General features: G+C 41.3%; 1 protein-coding gene across 1 annotated transcript in view; it reads left to right on the top strand.

Annotated features, from left to right (window-relative positions):
* LOC146678856 (protein TANC1-like) overlaps positions 1-18,968 on the top strand; it is a 45,348-nt gene that overhangs the window by 23,681 nt on the left and 2,699 nt on the right. The window contains exons 8-24 of the mRNA XM_085403939.1: positions 3,024-3,255; positions 4,012-4,178; positions 6,820-7,128; positions 10,170-10,370; positions 10,528-10,631; positions 11,360-11,468; positions 11,800-11,922; positions 12,015-12,251; positions 12,544-12,753; positions 12,963-13,044; positions 15,057-15,190; positions 15,268-15,391; positions 15,486-15,661; positions 16,069-16,198; positions 18,301-18,330; positions 18,422-18,513; positions 18,603-18,749. Of these exons, the coding sequence (XP_085260065.1) occupies positions 3,024-3,255; positions 4,012-4,178; positions 6,820-7,128; positions 10,170-10,370; positions 10,528-10,631; positions 11,360-11,468; positions 11,800-11,922; positions 12,015-12,251; positions 12,544-12,753; positions 12,963-13,044; positions 15,057-15,190; positions 15,268-15,391; positions 15,486-15,661; positions 16,069-16,198; positions 18,301-18,330; positions 18,422-18,513; positions 18,603-18,749 (2,607 nt within the window). The remainder of the gene's footprint in view (positions 1-3,023; positions 3,256-4,011; positions 4,179-6,819; positions 7,129-10,169; positions 10,371-10,527; positions 10,632-11,359; positions 11,469-11,799; positions 11,923-12,014; positions 12,252-12,543; positions 12,754-12,962; positions 13,045-15,056; positions 15,191-15,267; positions 15,392-15,485; positions 15,662-16,068; positions 16,199-18,300; positions 18,331-18,421; positions 18,514-18,602; positions 18,750-18,968) is intronic.

Consider the following 18,968-nt stretch of genomic DNA (forward strand, 5'->3'; position numbering starts at 1 on the left):
GCCACTGTCAAACCATAAAGTCGCTGAAGCATAAAAGAGTGGGGAAAAAGGGGGAAATGCATAGTCCCAAAAACTGCCACCATCTCTCTCTGGTACCTTTGATCCACATGAAAATGTACACGTCACAGTTCGTTTCTTTACCAGGTTCATGTGCTATACTGTACAGCCCTATGGCAGACCGCCAACCAGTCCTGGGTGTTGTAGTGCGACTGTGACAGCTTGAACAAGCTCCCGCCTCCCCACAGCGCTGAATAAGACTGGTTATTCATCGCATAATTGTGATTTTTATGTGTTAAAAAAACCACATATATGTGTGTGTGTGTGTGTGTGTGTGTGTGTGTGTGTGTGTGTGTGTGTGTGTGTGTGTGTGTGTGTGTGTGTGTGTGTGTGTGTGTGTGTGTGTGTGTATAAATTAATTCAGCAAAATGAGCTCAAATGTGTCATATTCAGCAAACAGGTTTGAGACTTGTATCAGTCTTTTCGTCTACCTGCAAGAATACAGGTTCACATTGACACTTGAACCACGAAAACTACTGGCTTATTAACTTAAACCTAATTTTAATGTTGGAGGGACCTATAGTTTACCCAGTTTAAATGTGCACCGTTTTACTCCCCTAGTTCCCCTAATCTCACTGTCTCTATCCAGTAAAGGCAAAAAGCCAAAAAAACGTACATTTAAATAGTCATAAAATGAATTTCAACCCAAATGTTATCCACCAAACAAAACATTCTGATGTTCAGGACTGATGTTCACTCCTGACAATGATAGGAGATTGCATACACATATAGCTGAAGAACACACTCATTTATAGCTATTTATCCTGTTGCTGAGCAGACTGCTGTGACTCACCTGCAGGAGAAAATTACATTTACATCTCAGGAATGCCTTTAGATATATATTATTTTGTCATGGTGCTTTTGGTAGCCCAGTTCTTTCTTGTTGTTGTTGTTTTGTTGTCACTAGATTTGTAAGTATGGTAATATAATGCAACATCTCAAACAGTCCTACGGAGAGCCATGACTGTAAAACAGCCCTTCATAAAAAAGATCGAAGCGATAAACGCAGAAGCAGCATTGTTCCTCTTTTTTGTTAAAGAGCTGCACATTTGTGACACAAAATTTTAATGTCAGACTGTTCCTCTCTGTTTTTTTGAACACGCGCAGAACATGCTGCTGACTGCATCACATAGATGACATGGAAGCTTCTAAATTTACTAACTTGGCCTCAATAAGAGTTTCCATGGGAACTAGTCAGACTACTTGTGATGGTGAAGATGTTTGCTCAAAAGTAAAATCATTGGTAGCATTATATGTGAACCACTCATAGCCTAGACTGGCACCTTAACAAGATTGCACATGTTTATGCTTCAGCAAAACAGTTACCACATAGCTGCTGATTTTTTAAGTCACCTTTATTATTAGTGATAAAATTAATACTTCTTTTTTTTTTTTTTTTACAGTATTTAGTGTGTTTTAGAGAAACTATTTCATAACTCAGCCACCTTTAGGATTTCTGAATACATTTATGTGTGTTTATATTTAATTCTATTGTGTGCTTATAGTGTTTGATGCATTTTTAGCTGTACATACATTTGTTCTGAAATCACAAAGAAAAGACACTTGTTTTAATTTCAGATCATGGCTCGTATTCGTCACATTTAGTTTTATTTCTTTAGTTTCACAATATTTAAGATTATTGTTTTCTGCATAGGAATTAACTTTTTATGATTGCAATTAACCAAAATGCAAGAAATGAATAAATAAATGCATAAGTAATAATCTTACTATACAGTAAGTATCTTACTATATCGATCTGGATGAAACTTGCTATATAAACTGCCTAGAGTACCAGGATTATCAACATCTATATAGCTTTGACGATTTTTTTTTATAACATTTACAATTTTTATAAATTATTTAAATAATGTGTAGCAGATGACATTGTGTGTACGTTGGTCTTTGTAAACACATTTTACGAAAGTATTTTTAGTGCAGTGGCACTGGGGATGTTGTCATGCACATAAGTGTTCATCAAGCAGTGACACTAATAGTGCCTGTAATTGATTACTCGGTCTCATACAGTGAAAATGTAGCTTGCAAAGAAGAAGAGCAATAAAATGTGTTTTTATTATTTATTTGTTTGTTTATGAACAGCTGTTTTTGCCATTTCACTACATACAATGATTTAATGAAGAGCAACAGAATAACATGATAAATTAACATACATGTCTTTGTTTTCATACATAAGCAAAGCGAACAAGTGTGAACTATACGATAATAATAATGTAGGTTACAGTTATATATAAATATATTTTTAAGTACAGATACAAAATGAATCCCTGCTGGCGTGTTCGTCTTTTCTTCAACGTTTTCTGTGCATTGGATGTTTCTGGGCTGAGGAGCCTATGAGCCACAGGTGTATAGCCCCCAGCCAATAACAGCATGCAGGGTGTGAGGACATGGTGACCGGGTTAAATTGCTGTTTCTATGTCTTCTCTCTCTTGTTCTATTTATCTGTATGGGGGAAATATGCTCTTGCAAAAAATAACCACTTCTGCTCTCTGTTTCTCATTCAGCCAATTTTGAATACAGTGCATAACCAGTAACCCACAACTAATGCATATTACACAGATAGTGTACAGAAACTGACAAGATGCCTCAGAAGTGACAAAAATGGTGTTTAAGAATAAAGGTGGTCATGCCAAATATTGACTTTCACGCTATCAGGGAATACTCCAGTTTCCCTGATAGCTGTATTTCCATGTCTGCACGTTTCAATAAATCAGTGCACCTATTTTTCATTTAGCAAGATATAAGAAAGAAATGAGGGGTGGCTGAAGACTTTTCTTTTTTTTTTACAGTACTTATTTTTTTATTAAAACAAGAACCAGCTTTCATCTACGGTTCCATCTCATGTTTTGGCTCTGTGCACTTCTACTTCAACTGCAGATATTGTTGTTGTGAGATAAACAGATACAGATTGCAGCATTTGTCACTTTTCACCTGCTTCTCCCTCCTTCCAGGTGGTCGCCTACCATTTCTGTCAGGCCGACAACACATACACGTGCCTGGTGCCGGAGTTTGTGCACAGTGTCGCCGCCCTGCTGGCCAGAGCGCCACAGCTCGCTCCATACAGGGAGCTGCTAATACAAGAGCCTCACCTACAAAACACACTGAGCTTACGTTCCTGCGTTCAAGACCCCATTGCTGCCTTCCGAAAGGGTGTCCTAGAGCCCATAGCCAGCCTGCGCAAGGGTAATTACACACATACGCACACACTCTAAGATAAATGGGATTTAAACATTAAAAGACATTTTAAAGATTAAAATAGCTTCCGTTTCAGGGTGGGCTGTTAATGACTCCATGATGGGCTCATTGATGATTTTTCCTAGTTAAGGTCAACGATTTGAAACACTGTAGAGTGTGTAACAGATTCTTGGTCATTTGCATAGGAAAGTAGGAGGATGTTATTTTGTCTTTGTAATTTGTGATTCCAAGGTCACAAAATACTTAGAAGAAGGCTTTGAATGTTAGGGTTAGGCTTTCTCATAATATAATCAATCAGACAGATGGATGTGTTATTATGGCCGGGCCCTCCATGCAGTCTGAGTAGAGAAGTGTTTTTCTTGTTTTCTTTTTTATCTGCTCCATCTCTATAAACCAGGTTGGAAAAAAAATGGAGAGCACTTGTGTGAATGTGATTGTACTAGACCTAAAAGCCTTGCAGATCTTTTTTTTTTTTTTGACAGCTTAGGTGATGCAAAATATGATGGATATGTCCTGTTTCAAGCTAATAAACAACAATGGCCTCTGAACTCCTTTCAGTACAAAATAATCAGTATAGGCAGGTGGTAATTTTCTCAGCATATCCTGTGCTACAAAACCAGGATGCACCAGTCTTCTTCACACGCAGCATAAATCTTTTTTAGAGTTTGTATGTTGTGGCCTTTGCAAAGTTAGTGATATAGACACTGTTTCATTATTTACTCTCTTTTTTATGTGTGTAATCAGAACGGAGGCTACCTGAAGAAGACTACATCATTTTGGTTGACAGTCTAAATGAGGCTGAATTTCATAAGCCAGACTACGGGGACACCATAGCCACCTTCATCACCAAAATAATCCCCAAATTCCCCCACTGGCTTAAGTTGGTGGTCACAGTCAGGACAGGCCTCGTGGTGAGTGAGAATATTTATGTCTGAAACACAGCACATGTCACACATTTTCCAACTTATCTCAGTTGGGGTAGCTGTAGCTCAGGAGGTAGAGCAGGTCATCAGGCTGGGGTCTACCACACCAGGCAAAACCCCAGGTGTGCAAAGATGCCCCTGAGACAATCCAGCACATAACAACAGGGTACAAGATGCTAGCAGGCAGGGTATACATGGAATGCCATAACCAAGTCGCCGGCGTAGTATACAGGAACATCTGTGGTGAGTATGGCCTGGAAAGTAAAAATGGGTTGCGCGTCCTAGAGTGGTCGAGAATGACCCAGCTAAGACCCTGTGAGACTTCCAGATAAAGACGGACAAACTGGTGATGGTTAACCAACCGGATATAGTAGCCATGGACAAGCAAAGGAAGACGGTTGTAGTGATTGATGCAGCTATACCGAGTGAAAGCAACATCAGGAAGAAGCAAGATGAGTAGCTTGAGAAGAACCGAGGGCTGAGAGAGGAGCTCGAGAAGTTTGGAGGGTGAAGGCAACAGTGGTCCCAGCGCTCGGGACAGTGACCCCTAAACTGTGCAAGAGGCTCTAGAGATCCCAGGAACGACAGCCAAGATCTCTATCCAAAAGAACGCAGTCCTAGGAACAACAAAGGTACTACGCAGAACCCTGAAGCTCCCACGCCTGTGGTAGAGGACACAAGCTTGAAGGACAAATAGTGGGGAAAAAGTGGGAAATTCTTTTTTAAACAAGAATATTCTCAGAGGTCTTAAATGTTTAGTGACTCACGACTTACTTCAAAACAATACTCTGGCAGTATTAAATGACCACAAGCCAAGAAAGTTTGGCAGGGCCTGGCTATCAGACATCTGTGTTTCTCTCCTTGGCCCCACCCGCTCAGTGATTAGGATGATATCATGCATATAAAAATAGTTTTTTAAGAGTATCACAGTTGGCTGAGATGAATAGGCAATATATCTATATCTATATGTATACATATATATTATATATATATGTCAATTTTCTTATTCTATTTTTATTGCCTCTAGTTTGTGGAATAATATGTGTGTGTCTTTGGATAAAAGGGTCAAGAGAGACTGCAATTTTCACAATTAATCCTGTTTCTAATAAGACTCTGAGATCATAAATAAAGTGGCAAGTACCATAATTTTCCCATAGTTTACTATACAAGTGGACCATTAGAAATAATGCAGCGTGAGGAACATCTGCTTTGGCTTCACTTTTCAAACCTGGAGGCTACATTCATTTTTTAAAAATATGCAATCTATGGTGATACCACTGGAACCAGTTTAATTAATATTTAAATGGGTGTACCTCACTATTCATCGAGCTTTAGCTGAAAAAAGGCTTCATCCTTCTTGATCACTCCGTGAGGACTTCTGATAACATGGATGAAAGTATATTTATAGACATTTACCAGATACTGTATAATTGCTAAATCTTACTGTGAAGTATCACAGCTGCTGTTTCTGAAAAACAGATGTTGCTTTTGAATAATTGAAAACTTATTTTCTAACACTTCAAATACAGTTCCATGTGTCTCGTTTGTAGCACGATGTTTTGTGTGTTTTACTTGTTACTGATCAGGCGAGAACTCTTTAACTTTAACTAGGCAGAAATCTCCTGACCTATGCAACTATTTATATATCTGGCACTGTGAGTTATTTTCTGGGTGAACTAACTTTTTAGATTTCACCTTGGCTCACACTACGCAAATGATAGAGGTATTACCAAATCCTGCTTCTTTTGTGTTTGCTCCCTGTACACACTGTGTAGTTTGATGTTGTGCTTTCACTGCGTTTAGTATAGACAGTGTGACGTTTGGCACGGTCGGTCTCTCCCGTCTGATGTATTTTCTCAATCCGGTTGGTAATCCCACCAAACAGCGGACGCATCTGTCCAATGCCAAAGCCAAGCTTCCAAATGTTGCGAGGATTATGCCTTGAATGGATGGTAATACTACTGGGAGTCTGCTGGGAGTCTGGAGCTTGACAGCCAGCCAGTCGGTTGCATAATTGGATTAGTGTTTGGGAATACACAAAACACATTCGGGGTTATTTTCTTCATGATTCACTAAAAGTCAGTGAGCATTAAATATCAAAAGTTAAGGATGAGCAGTACCGCTCCTCTCTTTTTTACCACTTCAACCATTTCACAGGTCGCTCTTGTATGACGACCTGAATATTTCGCAGTGAAGTGTTGTGAAGGGGTTAAGCGAAGCACTGTCCGCGATCACATGTCCGCTGCTTGTCGTTGAACCAAAATGTCAGTGATGGTTAATGAGGAACTGAGCTGCAATAACATGGATTTTTTTTTCTTTTTTTTTTTTTGATCAGTCATAGCTGGTTTTGGCCGGTGTTGAGCAGCTGAGGATGGCAAGCAAGGAGATGAAATGCGAATCTGAGAGATGCCTGTGAGCAATGTTGGAGCTTGAGTCATTGTCACAGTATTTACTGTACTGTATCCCATGGCTCTGCGTGAGTCAGAGGCAACAGCATCTGAGGAATGGGTCCTGATTTTGGTGCTTTAAATGTGTCCTTTGCTAATACACCTCAGACTGCAGCTCTTTAACTGTTGAATTGTGCCTTTGTGTGGTATCAGCAGTAATTTAACTGTTTCTTCTCCTGCAGGATATCACCACCCTCCTTCCGTTCTCTGGTATTTCGCTGGACATCCTGCCAGACAGCAGCGATCTGGGAGCCGACCTGAGTGACTACATCCATCACCGGGTCAGCAGCAGCACCCAGATTGCCGCTAATGTCACCACGCCAACAGGTTCCGCCCCTGATCCTCTGCTCCTGAGCAAATTCAGCAGCCATCTGTCAACACGGAGCCACGGCTCCATCCTCTATCTTCAGCTGACCCTGGATCTGTTCCACAAAGGCGATCTGGCACTGAAGGGAGGAAACTACCTGGTCGTGCCTGTCTCCCTGTCAGAGGTCAGACATGTAGAGCATTGATTTGTAAAAATGCTCATTTGAAACGTCTTACTGAAAGGTACCTGGAAGCTCTACTAATCTGAGAGTGCAGAACAGCAAAGCACTGGACAAGCATAAATAAAAGCGTGCACCGAAGTAGTTCACATTAGCCTAAAGTAATGGATAAATCTCCCTGTAAATCAAATAGGAAATAAACATTAGCTGTTCTAAAAGTTCTGCTTTACAGCTTATCTGTGTATACACAGGGGTAGGGTTTGTGGTGAATACTCTCTTCCACATTATCTTTAGACTAATAGAAACTCTAATTTGATGGTGGCCGTCTTGCCAGTCTGTTGTGAAATCACTCGCTTCTCTCAGGGTGCAAAAAGCATTTCTTGTTGCTGGAAACCTAGCCAGCTAGCTGCCTGCAGGGAGAAATATCTCAGCAAGTCCTGTAGAGTGAAAGTGTCTTAGAGCTGCATACTTCTTAATGGTCTGTAGGGGCCGACCCTTTTGTCAAAAAGGCTTCCATTTGTATAAAAATCTGTCGACAAACAATCCTTGGTTCCTTTGCTCTGGGACTTGGGATGGGTATCATTTCGATTTTAGTGGTACTATTTCGGTACTTCGAATTAATAACAAAATTAAAAGGATATCAGATCAGAGATCATTTTCTCATGTATCATCTGTCCAGGATGCTCAAAAAACCAAAAATTACATTTGATGTATTCCACCCATCCAAAACAAATGAAGTCTATATTAGCGTATCCAGTATGCAAGAATTAAAAACCTCCACCTTGAACAGATGTTCAGCATTTTTTCTGACAACATTTACTGTGCTGTAATATTACTTTACTTTTTACTAGCCTCCAAATCGCTGAAGCTGAAATTGGGAATTAAGAGCAACAAATCAGATGATGTTTTGACCATCTCAGACTTAATTCACGCACCCATAGCAGTCAGTTATTTGAAACCCAGTGACCTGCGTTCATATTTTAGATGAGATACCCAGTCATTTAGATATTTATCTGTGTGCATCAGACTGCTAGCATAACATACCTGAAGCAATGACAGACAAAATTTCTGCAGTACCAACAATAACACGAGAGCTCGGTGATTTTTCAGTCTTTAATAATTTAGCCCCAGGGCCAGTTTGGCACCTGTGCCTATTAGTGACCATAGCAAACACTTTTCCAGGGGCACTGATGGAACAACAGGCAAGGCAGGCAACTGCTTGGGCGTCCCAAGCCAGTTGGGAGGGGGCCCCTAAGGACCTGACAAACTTTAAACTACAGCAGCGGCAAAGTGCAGAATTTTCCCTGACACTGGTGGAGGCCTGACCACTTAGGGCACACCTGGATCTGCTGACTCCTGTTGATCCTGCTTAGGTCTAACTTTAGTAGAGTAGGTCTTTGGATCTGGAGGGCATAGAACAGCCAAGACACATAATTACCATTGGTACAATAAGACCTCTTACATTTCATTATTATTATTATTATTTTTAACTGTTGGTGTCATAAATAAGATAACAGTGATGTTCACTGGTTGACGGTGTCTCCTGTGAATGTCTGCCTACAGCCCCAACAGACTCTAAAGTAGCCGCTGCACTTTCTTGATAATAGAGGGCTCAGTCTCTAGCATCAAGTCATCGTGAAGTTCATCATGTAAATTATGGTCAGAAATGAAGGTGAACCAGAGTCCACCTCTTTCCCTAACGACTTGTAAATGGCAAGTCATTAGCTAATGAACTAATGACTCAGCTCATTGGCTAATAACACGCATTGTATAGTCTGATTTCAACTGTAAAGGTGGTGATGGAGAAAAGCTCATCTCAAGCCTTCACAGCTACACTTCACTAACCAATGTTTGCTGTCATTGCATCTACAGCAATCTTCAATATACAGTCTGTGGTCAGTCCGCTTTGCTAAATCCGTGTCAGGATGTATTTGGGATCTTTAGAAAATGTTCTCCCCTTTAAAGGGCTCTAAAAAGTCTGACACTGTAAAATCAGCCAGCATCCGTCACTCCAGCTGGTGTAGTTTGTTAAATTATGCATGACAGAAAAGGTTGTGAACCACAGATGTGGAATAATGTGCGTGTCACTGAGTTATCAGTTCAATAAAGAGGTAATTTGCAATTTTTTAATCTTCCAGAGTTAAAAAGACATATTTTACCTGAAGTGCATTGTTGGAAATGTTCTCCTCCTCCACATTTGGGCGAGTTCACAGTCTAGCACTTAACAGTTATCAGTCATCCTGTTGAGCTGTCTGTCGTGAAATGGCATCTCGCTCCAGGCTGAAGTAATAATCACTCTTCATAAAATCTACACACAATTAAGGTACACGGGCAACAACATTCAGGGATGTGTTTCAGGAGGAAGAGGAAACGGTACCCGCACGCTGCTCAAATCAATAAACGTGACAGAAGGCTGAAACTTCATAAAAAGTGCCAAAAATAGCTCTTGGTAAAAATGACATTTTATTGTTACATAATCATTGGTGTAAAGTCAGGCAATGGATGACTTAGAAATGCAATTACACAAAGATTGGATGATGCCACAAAAAGGAAGCATAAATGTGAGGTAAGGATGTGTAGGCCAAGGTTGTGGACGGCAACAGTTATACACAGAAACAACTGGAGTGCCCGATGAATCTAATAACAATAATAATAATAATCATAAGCTCTTGAAATACACTGTACTTTTAGCTTATTTTACCTTTGACTCACACTTACATGTGTTTTTACCATCATGATGATGCGTGCAATCCTCCGACCGGCTTATTAATAGGTGCAAGATGGCATCGAATCCAGTACTGCAAAATTATAGAAGCTGTCATGCAGACTAGCTTTACAGAAGATGTTTACGTTGGTCCTGATAATGTGATTAATATTTACCATAAACCCACCACACAAACATCAAAAGCACATCAAAGCGCTACCTGCCAGCTACATTTTGCCAAACAGTGTTGTTGTATATTTTTAAATTGTTTATTGTTTCATTATTTTAATGTAAAGTAAAGAAAATCCACTGCAAATGATTAACAGCATGTGCTGTCTGTTAGGTGTACCTGCTGATGTGTCGTGTGAGCTTTCCGGATAAAGAGCTCTTTGAGCGGGTGCTTCCGGTGCTAAATGTGGCACTGGCGTCTCTGCACCCACTGGCTGATGAGCAAATGTTCAGAGCACTGAACGCAGGCAGTGTCAAGGGGGAGCTGGAGTGGAAGGACTTCCAGCAGAGATTAGACAGCCTGGCTGGGTTCATGGTAAGATTGTTGATATGGTGGCGTGACGGCGTCCGTAATGAGTCAAACTTTTGTCTGGTTTGAATAATGTGTGAATAAAATCCAGTGACATCTAAGAAGATCTGGTTGGACGCTAAGGGAATCATTTAAGAAATGTAACTATCACTTGTGTTCGTAGGTGAGACGCAGAGACGGCACACGGATGCTGTGTCATCCCTCCTTCAGAGAGTGGTTGGTTTGGCGAGCTGATGGAGAAAGCAGCGACTTTCTCTGTGACCCCAGGTGAGACTAAAATGGTCGCGCAGCAGAGGACTCTTAAGATTCATGTATAACAAATCAGTTTAAGATTTAAAAAATTCAGCTCATTAAACAAATGTTATTATTAGACAACCTGAGTAAATACAAAATGCAGTTTTTAAATTAGGATTTGATCCAAACCTACCTGACCATATGTGAAAAAGTAATTTTCCCTGTTGTTAAATCATGGATTAACTGTAATTACCCACATTTTGTAGAAAACGAAATTACATTTTATTAGCCACACCCAGGCCTGATTACTGGAAGACCTGCTGAATCAAGAAATCACTTAAATAGAACCTGTATGACAAAGCGAAGCAGGCTAAAAGATCTCAAACAGCAACACGTTCATGTCACAATCTCACAAAACAGCTGAGAAACAAAATCCCTGATGTCTTATCAGTCTGGAAACGGTTTACAAAGTCGTTCTAAGACTTTGGGACTCCAGTGAACCACAGTGAGAGCCATTATCCACAAATGGAGAAAAGCTGGAACAGTGCTGAATTTAAAATCATTAAAAAATTGCATTTTGTATTTCCTTGGGTTATTTTTGCCTATAATAAAATTTGTTTGATGATCTGAAACATGTAAGTCAGATAAATATGCAAAAAATAACAAATCAGGAAGCGGCAAATGCTTTCTCACGGCACCGTAGATTTATTTGATTAGAACTTTTGGTAATGTATCCTGTTTCTTATTTGTAAATCGCACAGGAGCGGCCACGCTCTCCTGGCATTCATGTTCTCCAGACAGGAGGGAAAGCTCAACAGGCAGCAGACTATGGAAATGGGGCACCACATCCTCAAGGCTCACATATTCAAGGTAATAGGAAATGTGATACTCTGTATATAACTTGTTAAGTAGGTTTATGAGCGTAGCTGAGGAATCCAAAAGCTTCACATAAACAAGGTCCCATACTTTACCGTGTTTAGCTGCATGGAAACACATGAGTAAGAGTGAACCCAGGTTCCTACTGTCACCCACGCATATTAGCACTACTCATAAACATAAACATCAACAGTGAATATTGAACTGTCTTATGTGTGTGAGCTACACTCTGCTGCGTTATCCCGAGGAGCGATTCGAATTCTCCATCAGAAAAATGTTTTTAACTCTCGGCATCTCTCTGCCTGCGCCTCTGTCACACTTACAGGGTCTGAGTAAGAAGACAGGTGTGTCCTCCAGCGTTCTGCAGGCCATGTGGGTAAACTGCAGCACCGACAGTTTGTCTGCTGCACTGGCCTCCCTGCGAAACCTATATACACCTAATATCAAGGTGACACACTGCAGTGCTCTATATTTAAATGTTCTCTTCATATATATATTTTCATACAAACTGATAACTCGGAACTTCTTTTCATTTTGTAGGTGAGTCGTCTGTTAATGCTCGGTGGCGCTAGCGTGACCTGGTGTACGGAGGTGATAGGACATGCTCCCATCCTGGCTGTGCATGCCCACCTGGGTCATGTAGAGATGGTCGCTCTGCTGCTTGAAATGGGCGCTCCTGCAGATGGTACCACCGACAGCGGCATGACGCCCCTGTGTCTGGCTGCCGCCGCGGGTCACGCCGACATCGTCAGCCTGCTCTGCAAGAAAGGGAGCAAGGTCAGTGTCACTTCTGTGCCAAGATGAAGACAGACAACTATGGGCTGGGAGGGCGTAACGGGCATAATTACCGTGAATAGATCAGATTTTAATCTGTGACAGAACACTCTGCCTCTCAGTATCTCTACATCACTGATGTCCGGAACCGCTCCAGTTTTACATTCACCACAGCTCCGGGATCTATTCTAGGAGAAGGATGACACACAGTATATTGGGCTGATCTAGGCCAGCGTATTACAGGCACTAGCCAGGGTCAGTGTTCTAAGTCCTTCTGCGTATCCCTCTGCGCCAGGTGAGCCATGCTGATAAGAGCGGCCAGTGCGCGCTGGTCCACGCCGGGCTGAAGGGCCATGTAGAAATCATCAACATCCTGCTGGGCCAGGATTGGGGAGAGGAGATTCCCACTGACCCACAGCAGCACCACAGCGGTGAGACTGTGACTGGAAAAACACAGGCAGCACAGCAGGCAGCTACAGCGGCAGCCGGCGTGGGGCACACACAGGTATGTATCAGATCAAGGTCCCGCTGACAGAAACATTTTTAAAATTGCTGAAATTCGTCTCTATGTGGAACGTGGTGCTTGTCCTTGGCTGATGCAGAGGATTCATTAGATGTGGTTTGTTATTTTCTGTTCAAGGTCTGTGGGTGCTTTGCTCTGTTTTGTGTGCAGCAAGCCAGCAATAGAAGACTGTAAATTGTGTTTTCCTGCAGGTGGTGAAAAGCTTGCTGGACTTGAAAGATGAACAGCTGGCGGTGCAGATGGACGCTCACGACTCACTCTGGGGAGAAACGGGTGCATTTCTGCTACCACTCAGATAAATTTAGCTTTCTCACCTCTTTCTGTCAGTCACTGTGGTCCTAGAGTCATGCTCAAGGGCTTCGGGGTTGCATTTCATGCACATTTTAGCTCTGTGCAGGGGACACACAATAAACTTACCTGTATGTCAGGGGGGCTGCAGGAGCTCATCGTAACAATATCCATTAGCTGCTTTTAGTAGTACGATTTTTTTTTTTTTAAGATGCTCTGGTTGATATCAAAAAGCAGATTTGATTGTAAATCATATTTGTTTTTTGGCATAAATGGAGCATCACATTTATCGTCTGATTATCTTATGTCCAGTCGCATTCGTAAAATCTAAAAGCAGCTGCTATTCAATTGTAATACGTTTACCTCTGTCATGGATGTGATAGTGCAGCTTGCAGAATTCTGTTAAGTCCATTTCCTGAAAGCATGTCAGACACACGGCCTTTTTTCTGTGCCTACAGCACCATTATGCTATAATTCTATTACACAGTCCCCTGCAGGACCGAAGCAGCAAAAAAAAGGAAGCACAAAGTACCCTTGTGAACATTCACCTTTGTGTGGGCACTGCTCTTGCTTTGTTTTATGTTTAGTGTTGGGATGATCAGATTAGAGTCCATTAGCAAAGGCAAAGTGGTCATTCGAGGTACATGTTAAAGTCTAATTACTGAACCAAGGATTTCCACTTGTTTGGGGAGTGAGTGATGCATATCACATTTTTTAAATCTTCTTTTTAAAGGGGACCCCCTATTCTACTTTCAAACTTTAACATTTTAGTGTCTAAAATGTTAAAGTCTAAACTTTATTTATCTTTGATGTGGCACGTGGGTGCAGTGGTCAGCACTGCCACTTCGCAGCAGGAAGGCTGTGGGTTAGAACTGGCCTTGGCGTGTGACAAAACCCCAACAATCATGAGCGAGTACTTTAGCGACCATGGGAAGGATAAACTCCCTTTTAACAGTAAGAAACCTCCGGTAGATCTAGTCTCCTCCAGCTTCCTCCCACAGCCCAAAATATGCTTAATGAACTAATCGGTGGTTCTGAATTAGCCATAGATATGGATGAGTGAGTGTGTTGTTGTCAGTCTCTCTGTGCTAGCACTGTGACCGACCGCCAAAACTGCAAGATAGGCTTCAAGCCCCACACAAGAAAATGGATGGATCCAAATAAAGCTGTGTGCCTGAGAGGATCATATTAGGGATATCCCTGCTCCCCCAGTGAAATCATAAATAGCCTAGATAGGCAAAAACTGAATCCTGAGCTTTCAGCCCATAATTTAAAATCTTTGCCATGTTTAACACGAGCATCCACCATTGTAACAGTGCAGAAAATAAAGCAAATCTTAATAGGTCCCCTTTAAGAAGAATATTTTCACCTGTTCACTTTAGTTTGTATTGAAAACAGCAGTTCCACTGATCCCGCTGCTCCATTGTGCAGCTCCACAAATTCGTCTTAAACACAGGCAGCTGCACAGCGAGGGGGTTTGTTGTTTTTTTCTTTGACTCGTATGGCAATAACTCCTCCTTAAACACAGTGTTATATAATAGATTTGTCCACTGAAGCATGTGGACACATTAAACAGAATGTCATTTATCAAGGGTACTTGGAGAATATACCAGTACAGCATCAATACCGTGCCTCTGTCCCCAGCAGCTCAATTAGCTGAGGGACTCGCATACTGGGGAGGAAAAAATGGTCAGTGCCCACAGTTTGTCAGAATAACACTGGCTGATTAGGGTGGGGTGCAGATTGTTTGGTGTGTCATCATTAGAAATAACTGTATGCTGCTTGCTTTTTTTATTGCGTTGTGTAACAGAAAGTGTGTTTCTCAGATATCTACATTTAAAAGCAGAAAAGTGTTAGAATCATACAGATTATGGAAATAACAGGCCTCTTTTTTTGTCTCCTTTCTGTTTCTCACTTCGGCTTCTACTTCTCTCCTAAATGTGTCAATTACATATTCTTCTCTTCGCCTCCTCATCTCTATGCCGACCCTCTGTCAGTGCTCAGTGCAGCAGCAGGGAGAGGGAGGCTCGAGATGTGCGCCTTCCTCCTGGAGCGGGGGGCAGGGCTCGAGGAAGCAAACCGCAGAGGAATGGTCCCTCTGCTTAGTGCTACCAAACATGGACACACACAGGTGAGGAGGTTCTTCTCCTTACCAGTTCTGTCTTCTGTTTTTTCAATTTTTAAAATGATTTATTCTCACTTTCCCAGGTTGCCGAGCTGCTACTGAAGCAAGGTGCAGACATCGACGCCACTGATAAGCAGGGACGCTCTGCGCTGATACTGGCCGCCTCTGAGGGCCACGCAAGCACGGTTGAACTCCTGCTGTCAAAGGGTGAGAGTAAGCACCTTTTACAGTGAGATCCAAGGTTGTTTGAAGTGTATATATATGAACTGGAGAGCAATACTTTTATTGTTTGTGGTCCCAGGTGCTTCTCTGTCCTCTGCTGATCAGGAGGGGCTGACTGCACTTAGCTGGGCCTGCATGAAGGGCCAGAAAGGTGCAGTGCAGGTTCTGATGGAGGCAGGAGCTGACCTGAACCATCCAGACAGACAGGGGCGGACTCCGCTTGACCTAGCTGCCCTTAACGGGGATGCAGATACAGTGGGTTTAATGGTTATTGACAATATTCTGCAAAACATGCAATTAAAAGATGATTAGCAACACGCAACACATAATTGCAATAAATTGTAGATAAATGTTGCAATTACTATAATAACCATAACAATCTTCATGCGGCGCTCTGCACAAGACCTCAGATTTCCACAACAGTTCATGCAGCCAGCCTTCAATCCAAGCATTTTGGCTTTGATTTGTTCCGCTGATGAGCAGGAGAGTAATCAAAGACTTTGATAATCAACAGTTTTCCAAAGTCAGCAGCAGAGCGCCCGTCTGCTAATTTAGTGAGGCTTACTGCTCATAATCAATGAGACTATTTAAAAATCAGCATTTCATCGCTGAAGTAATTAATTTAAATATAAATATGTTAATATTGTTCAATGACTGTTCAGGTGCATTGCCTGGTGGAAAATGGAGCGGTGCTGGAGAGAGCTGACAACAGTTCCAGAGTTTCGGAGAGAGCGACTGGCTGCCAGAACCCGGCGCTGGTGGCGTCGCTGCTTAAGAAGGGATCCAAAATGGGTATGAACCTTTTTTTTGTTTAAACTTTAGCAGGCCTGCAGTAAAGGCCACATCTTATAAAAAAAAAAAAAAAAAGGTTTTGAAACTTGTAGGTTTATCTGAGTGCAGTGGTTTACAAATTCACTTAAAGAGCAAATGATCCCTGGTTTGATTTCAGGAGGAGACACAAAGAAATGTTTAATAAGGGTGCAAAGTAAATGGTGTGCAAAATATAATTGTCAAGCTCATATGCAGCCCTGTATCATACGCAGATTTATTATGTGAAAAGTAAAGCTGCACAAGTATTGCTTAAACTACACAAAGGTGATCATGTGATAGAAATGTGTGGAAAAAAATATTTTAACTTATTATTTAATTAGTTAAAATTCTAGTAGTAAGTAGTTTACTACTTTAGAGATTATATATTCAAATATATTTAAAGAACCTGAATCTAAATTAAATTTGCACATTTGAATTGATGCTTTTCAGAATCATGACTTGATATTGTTGTATTATTATTATTGATTTGTTGATGCATATATCTCTTTATTGTTGCAGCTGTTGGTAGTTTAATTACTTATATGTTGCTCACTAGCTTAAACTGTAACAATGCAATTACTTTGTAAAATAATAAGCAAGTAAAGCTTAGTATGGAGTAAAAAACATAATGATTGGACTCAAAATGTAGTGGAGTAAAAGCAGTATAGCATAGAAATATTTCAATATAGTATAAGTATCTCTTGAATTTAAAACTTGGTAGAACCTCCTTTAGCAGCAACAACCTCCACCAGGGGTTTCCTGCAGGGATTTATGATGAACCAAACCAGGCTATATTTTCCAAGAAGAGCAGACTTAAGCGTTTATAATTAACCACATTTTGCTTGCCTTTATTTTATTTAATCGCAGAGGTTCACTTACCTAGTATAGTCTATACTGTACATTTTTCGCATTGTGTGCAATGAAAACACGAAAAGCACAACTTTATATGTGTTTGCTTTGTTAGGAGCAAGGCAGTGAAGATGCATAGGTACCCGTAGCGTTCCAACTTTACCCATTCATCGTCTTTCTCTTCTCCTGTCACTGAAGTCTGCCACACTGATTGATTACAGGCTACTGATTCAGTTTCACGTCTGCGTCTCAAGCAGTCTTACACCCGTGAAGGGGTTTTGAACCAAAACAGAAAGTGGGGTTATCTGAGTAACGGCTTCAAATGCAAGTTGTCTCTTTTTCCTGTGGGATTAACCTTGCAGTCATGTCTTTAGACTGTGACCCACACAGGCATGGATGAAACACCCAAACCTCACACCTTAAAGGTCAACACCGACCAGGCCTTCTTGCTGCCATGAAACTAAAGAATAAAATACATTTTTCTGCATCTTTGAGGCATAAGCAATCAGGCAAAAAAAACGAAACTACATTTAATAAGCACAAACAAATGTTGTGTTACTGTAATAACAAGAGCATTTGGAGTAGAGAGAATATTGCACGATCATCAGGATCCCTTAAATCAGTTGTCTGAACCACATTTGTCTCAAGGCAATGCTGCGTGCCCTGACTTATTGCTTTTTAGAGAAGAGCTACTTCATTCAAAAGGGAATTATTTATCAGTCCCACACATTATGAAAAAAAATGTGAGATTTCCTTCCAAACAGTTATGAATGAAGTATTTGAGAACCAACAAGGCTGTGATAAGACACAAACACCCGACAAGATAGCAGTGGTTCAGAGGAAGAGGTAACTCCTCCTACATGGTCCTAACCTAGTCACCTAGTTGAGTTTTTTTTTTTTTTAAAGCAATGTATGAAGACCAGGCCCCAGATCCCGTTGCCATGACAACTTTGCTCCCATCATTGCTCCTCTTCAAAACTAATTATTGTACAACAATTTTTCTTCACTAATTGCGGCACGACGTCTAACATAGCATAAAGTTGAATCGACGCGTCTCAGGCTAAGCCCATCACTCAAAGTGCGCTCGTATTCGCCTTAAACTAATCAGTGGCTCTTTACGGCTTGATAGATCTTTGATTACTGCCACACACGAGCAGTTTTACATCCACTTGTCTAACTCCCTTCTCACCTCTCTCTCTCTCCATCCCTGGTTGCTCTCCGTTATCAAACAAAAGGCTATAGAACGGCTCCGCACGATCGATCAGGTACTCGACATATGTGACATATTTAACATCCAAAGAACAAGAGATAAGGTGAGGCAGGATAATACAAAAAGTTTTTGTACCCCTCCATCAGGTCATGCTACGTGGGCTATGGCTTCCTCCAAACCAGACATTCTCCTCATCCTGCTGCAGAAGCTGATGGAGGAAGGGAACTTACTTTACAAGGTGCGGTATAGCGAATGTTACATGTTACATGTGGTGGGAAAACGATTAGTTGTCAGTAACCCCCTTTGAGTTTTTCTCTTCTTTCACAGAAGGGACGTATGAAAGAAGCAAGCCAGCGTTATCAGTATGCCCTAAGGAAACTACCACGTGAGGGGCAAGGAGAGGAGCTGAAAGGCTTGAAAGACCTGCGAGTCTCCCTCTATCTAAACCTTTCACGGTGCCGCAGGAAAACCAACGTAAGACTCACAGCTGTACCAAACCACTTCTGCACTATTTAACATCTGCAGGTTTGTTGGACACCTAGGGAATGTCAGTTAGGGCGGCCGAGGCAAGATACACGGTTTCTCAAGATGTATTATTTATCTGTATCAACATAAAAAGAACATGTCTCCGCTGGTATAGCGCAATGCAAAAATATAGCTGCTTTTCAGATCTAATTTCAGGCCTCCCTGGTA

The sequence above is a fragment of the Rhamphochromis longiceps genome, linkage group LG1 (assembly GCF_057381845.1).
Source record: "Rhamphochromis longiceps isolate RC_006_pf linkage group LG1, R_longiceps_female_GT1.1, whole genome shotgun sequence".
NCBI lineage: Eukaryota > Metazoa > Chordata > Actinopteri > Cichliformes > Cichlidae > Rhamphochromis > Rhamphochromis longiceps.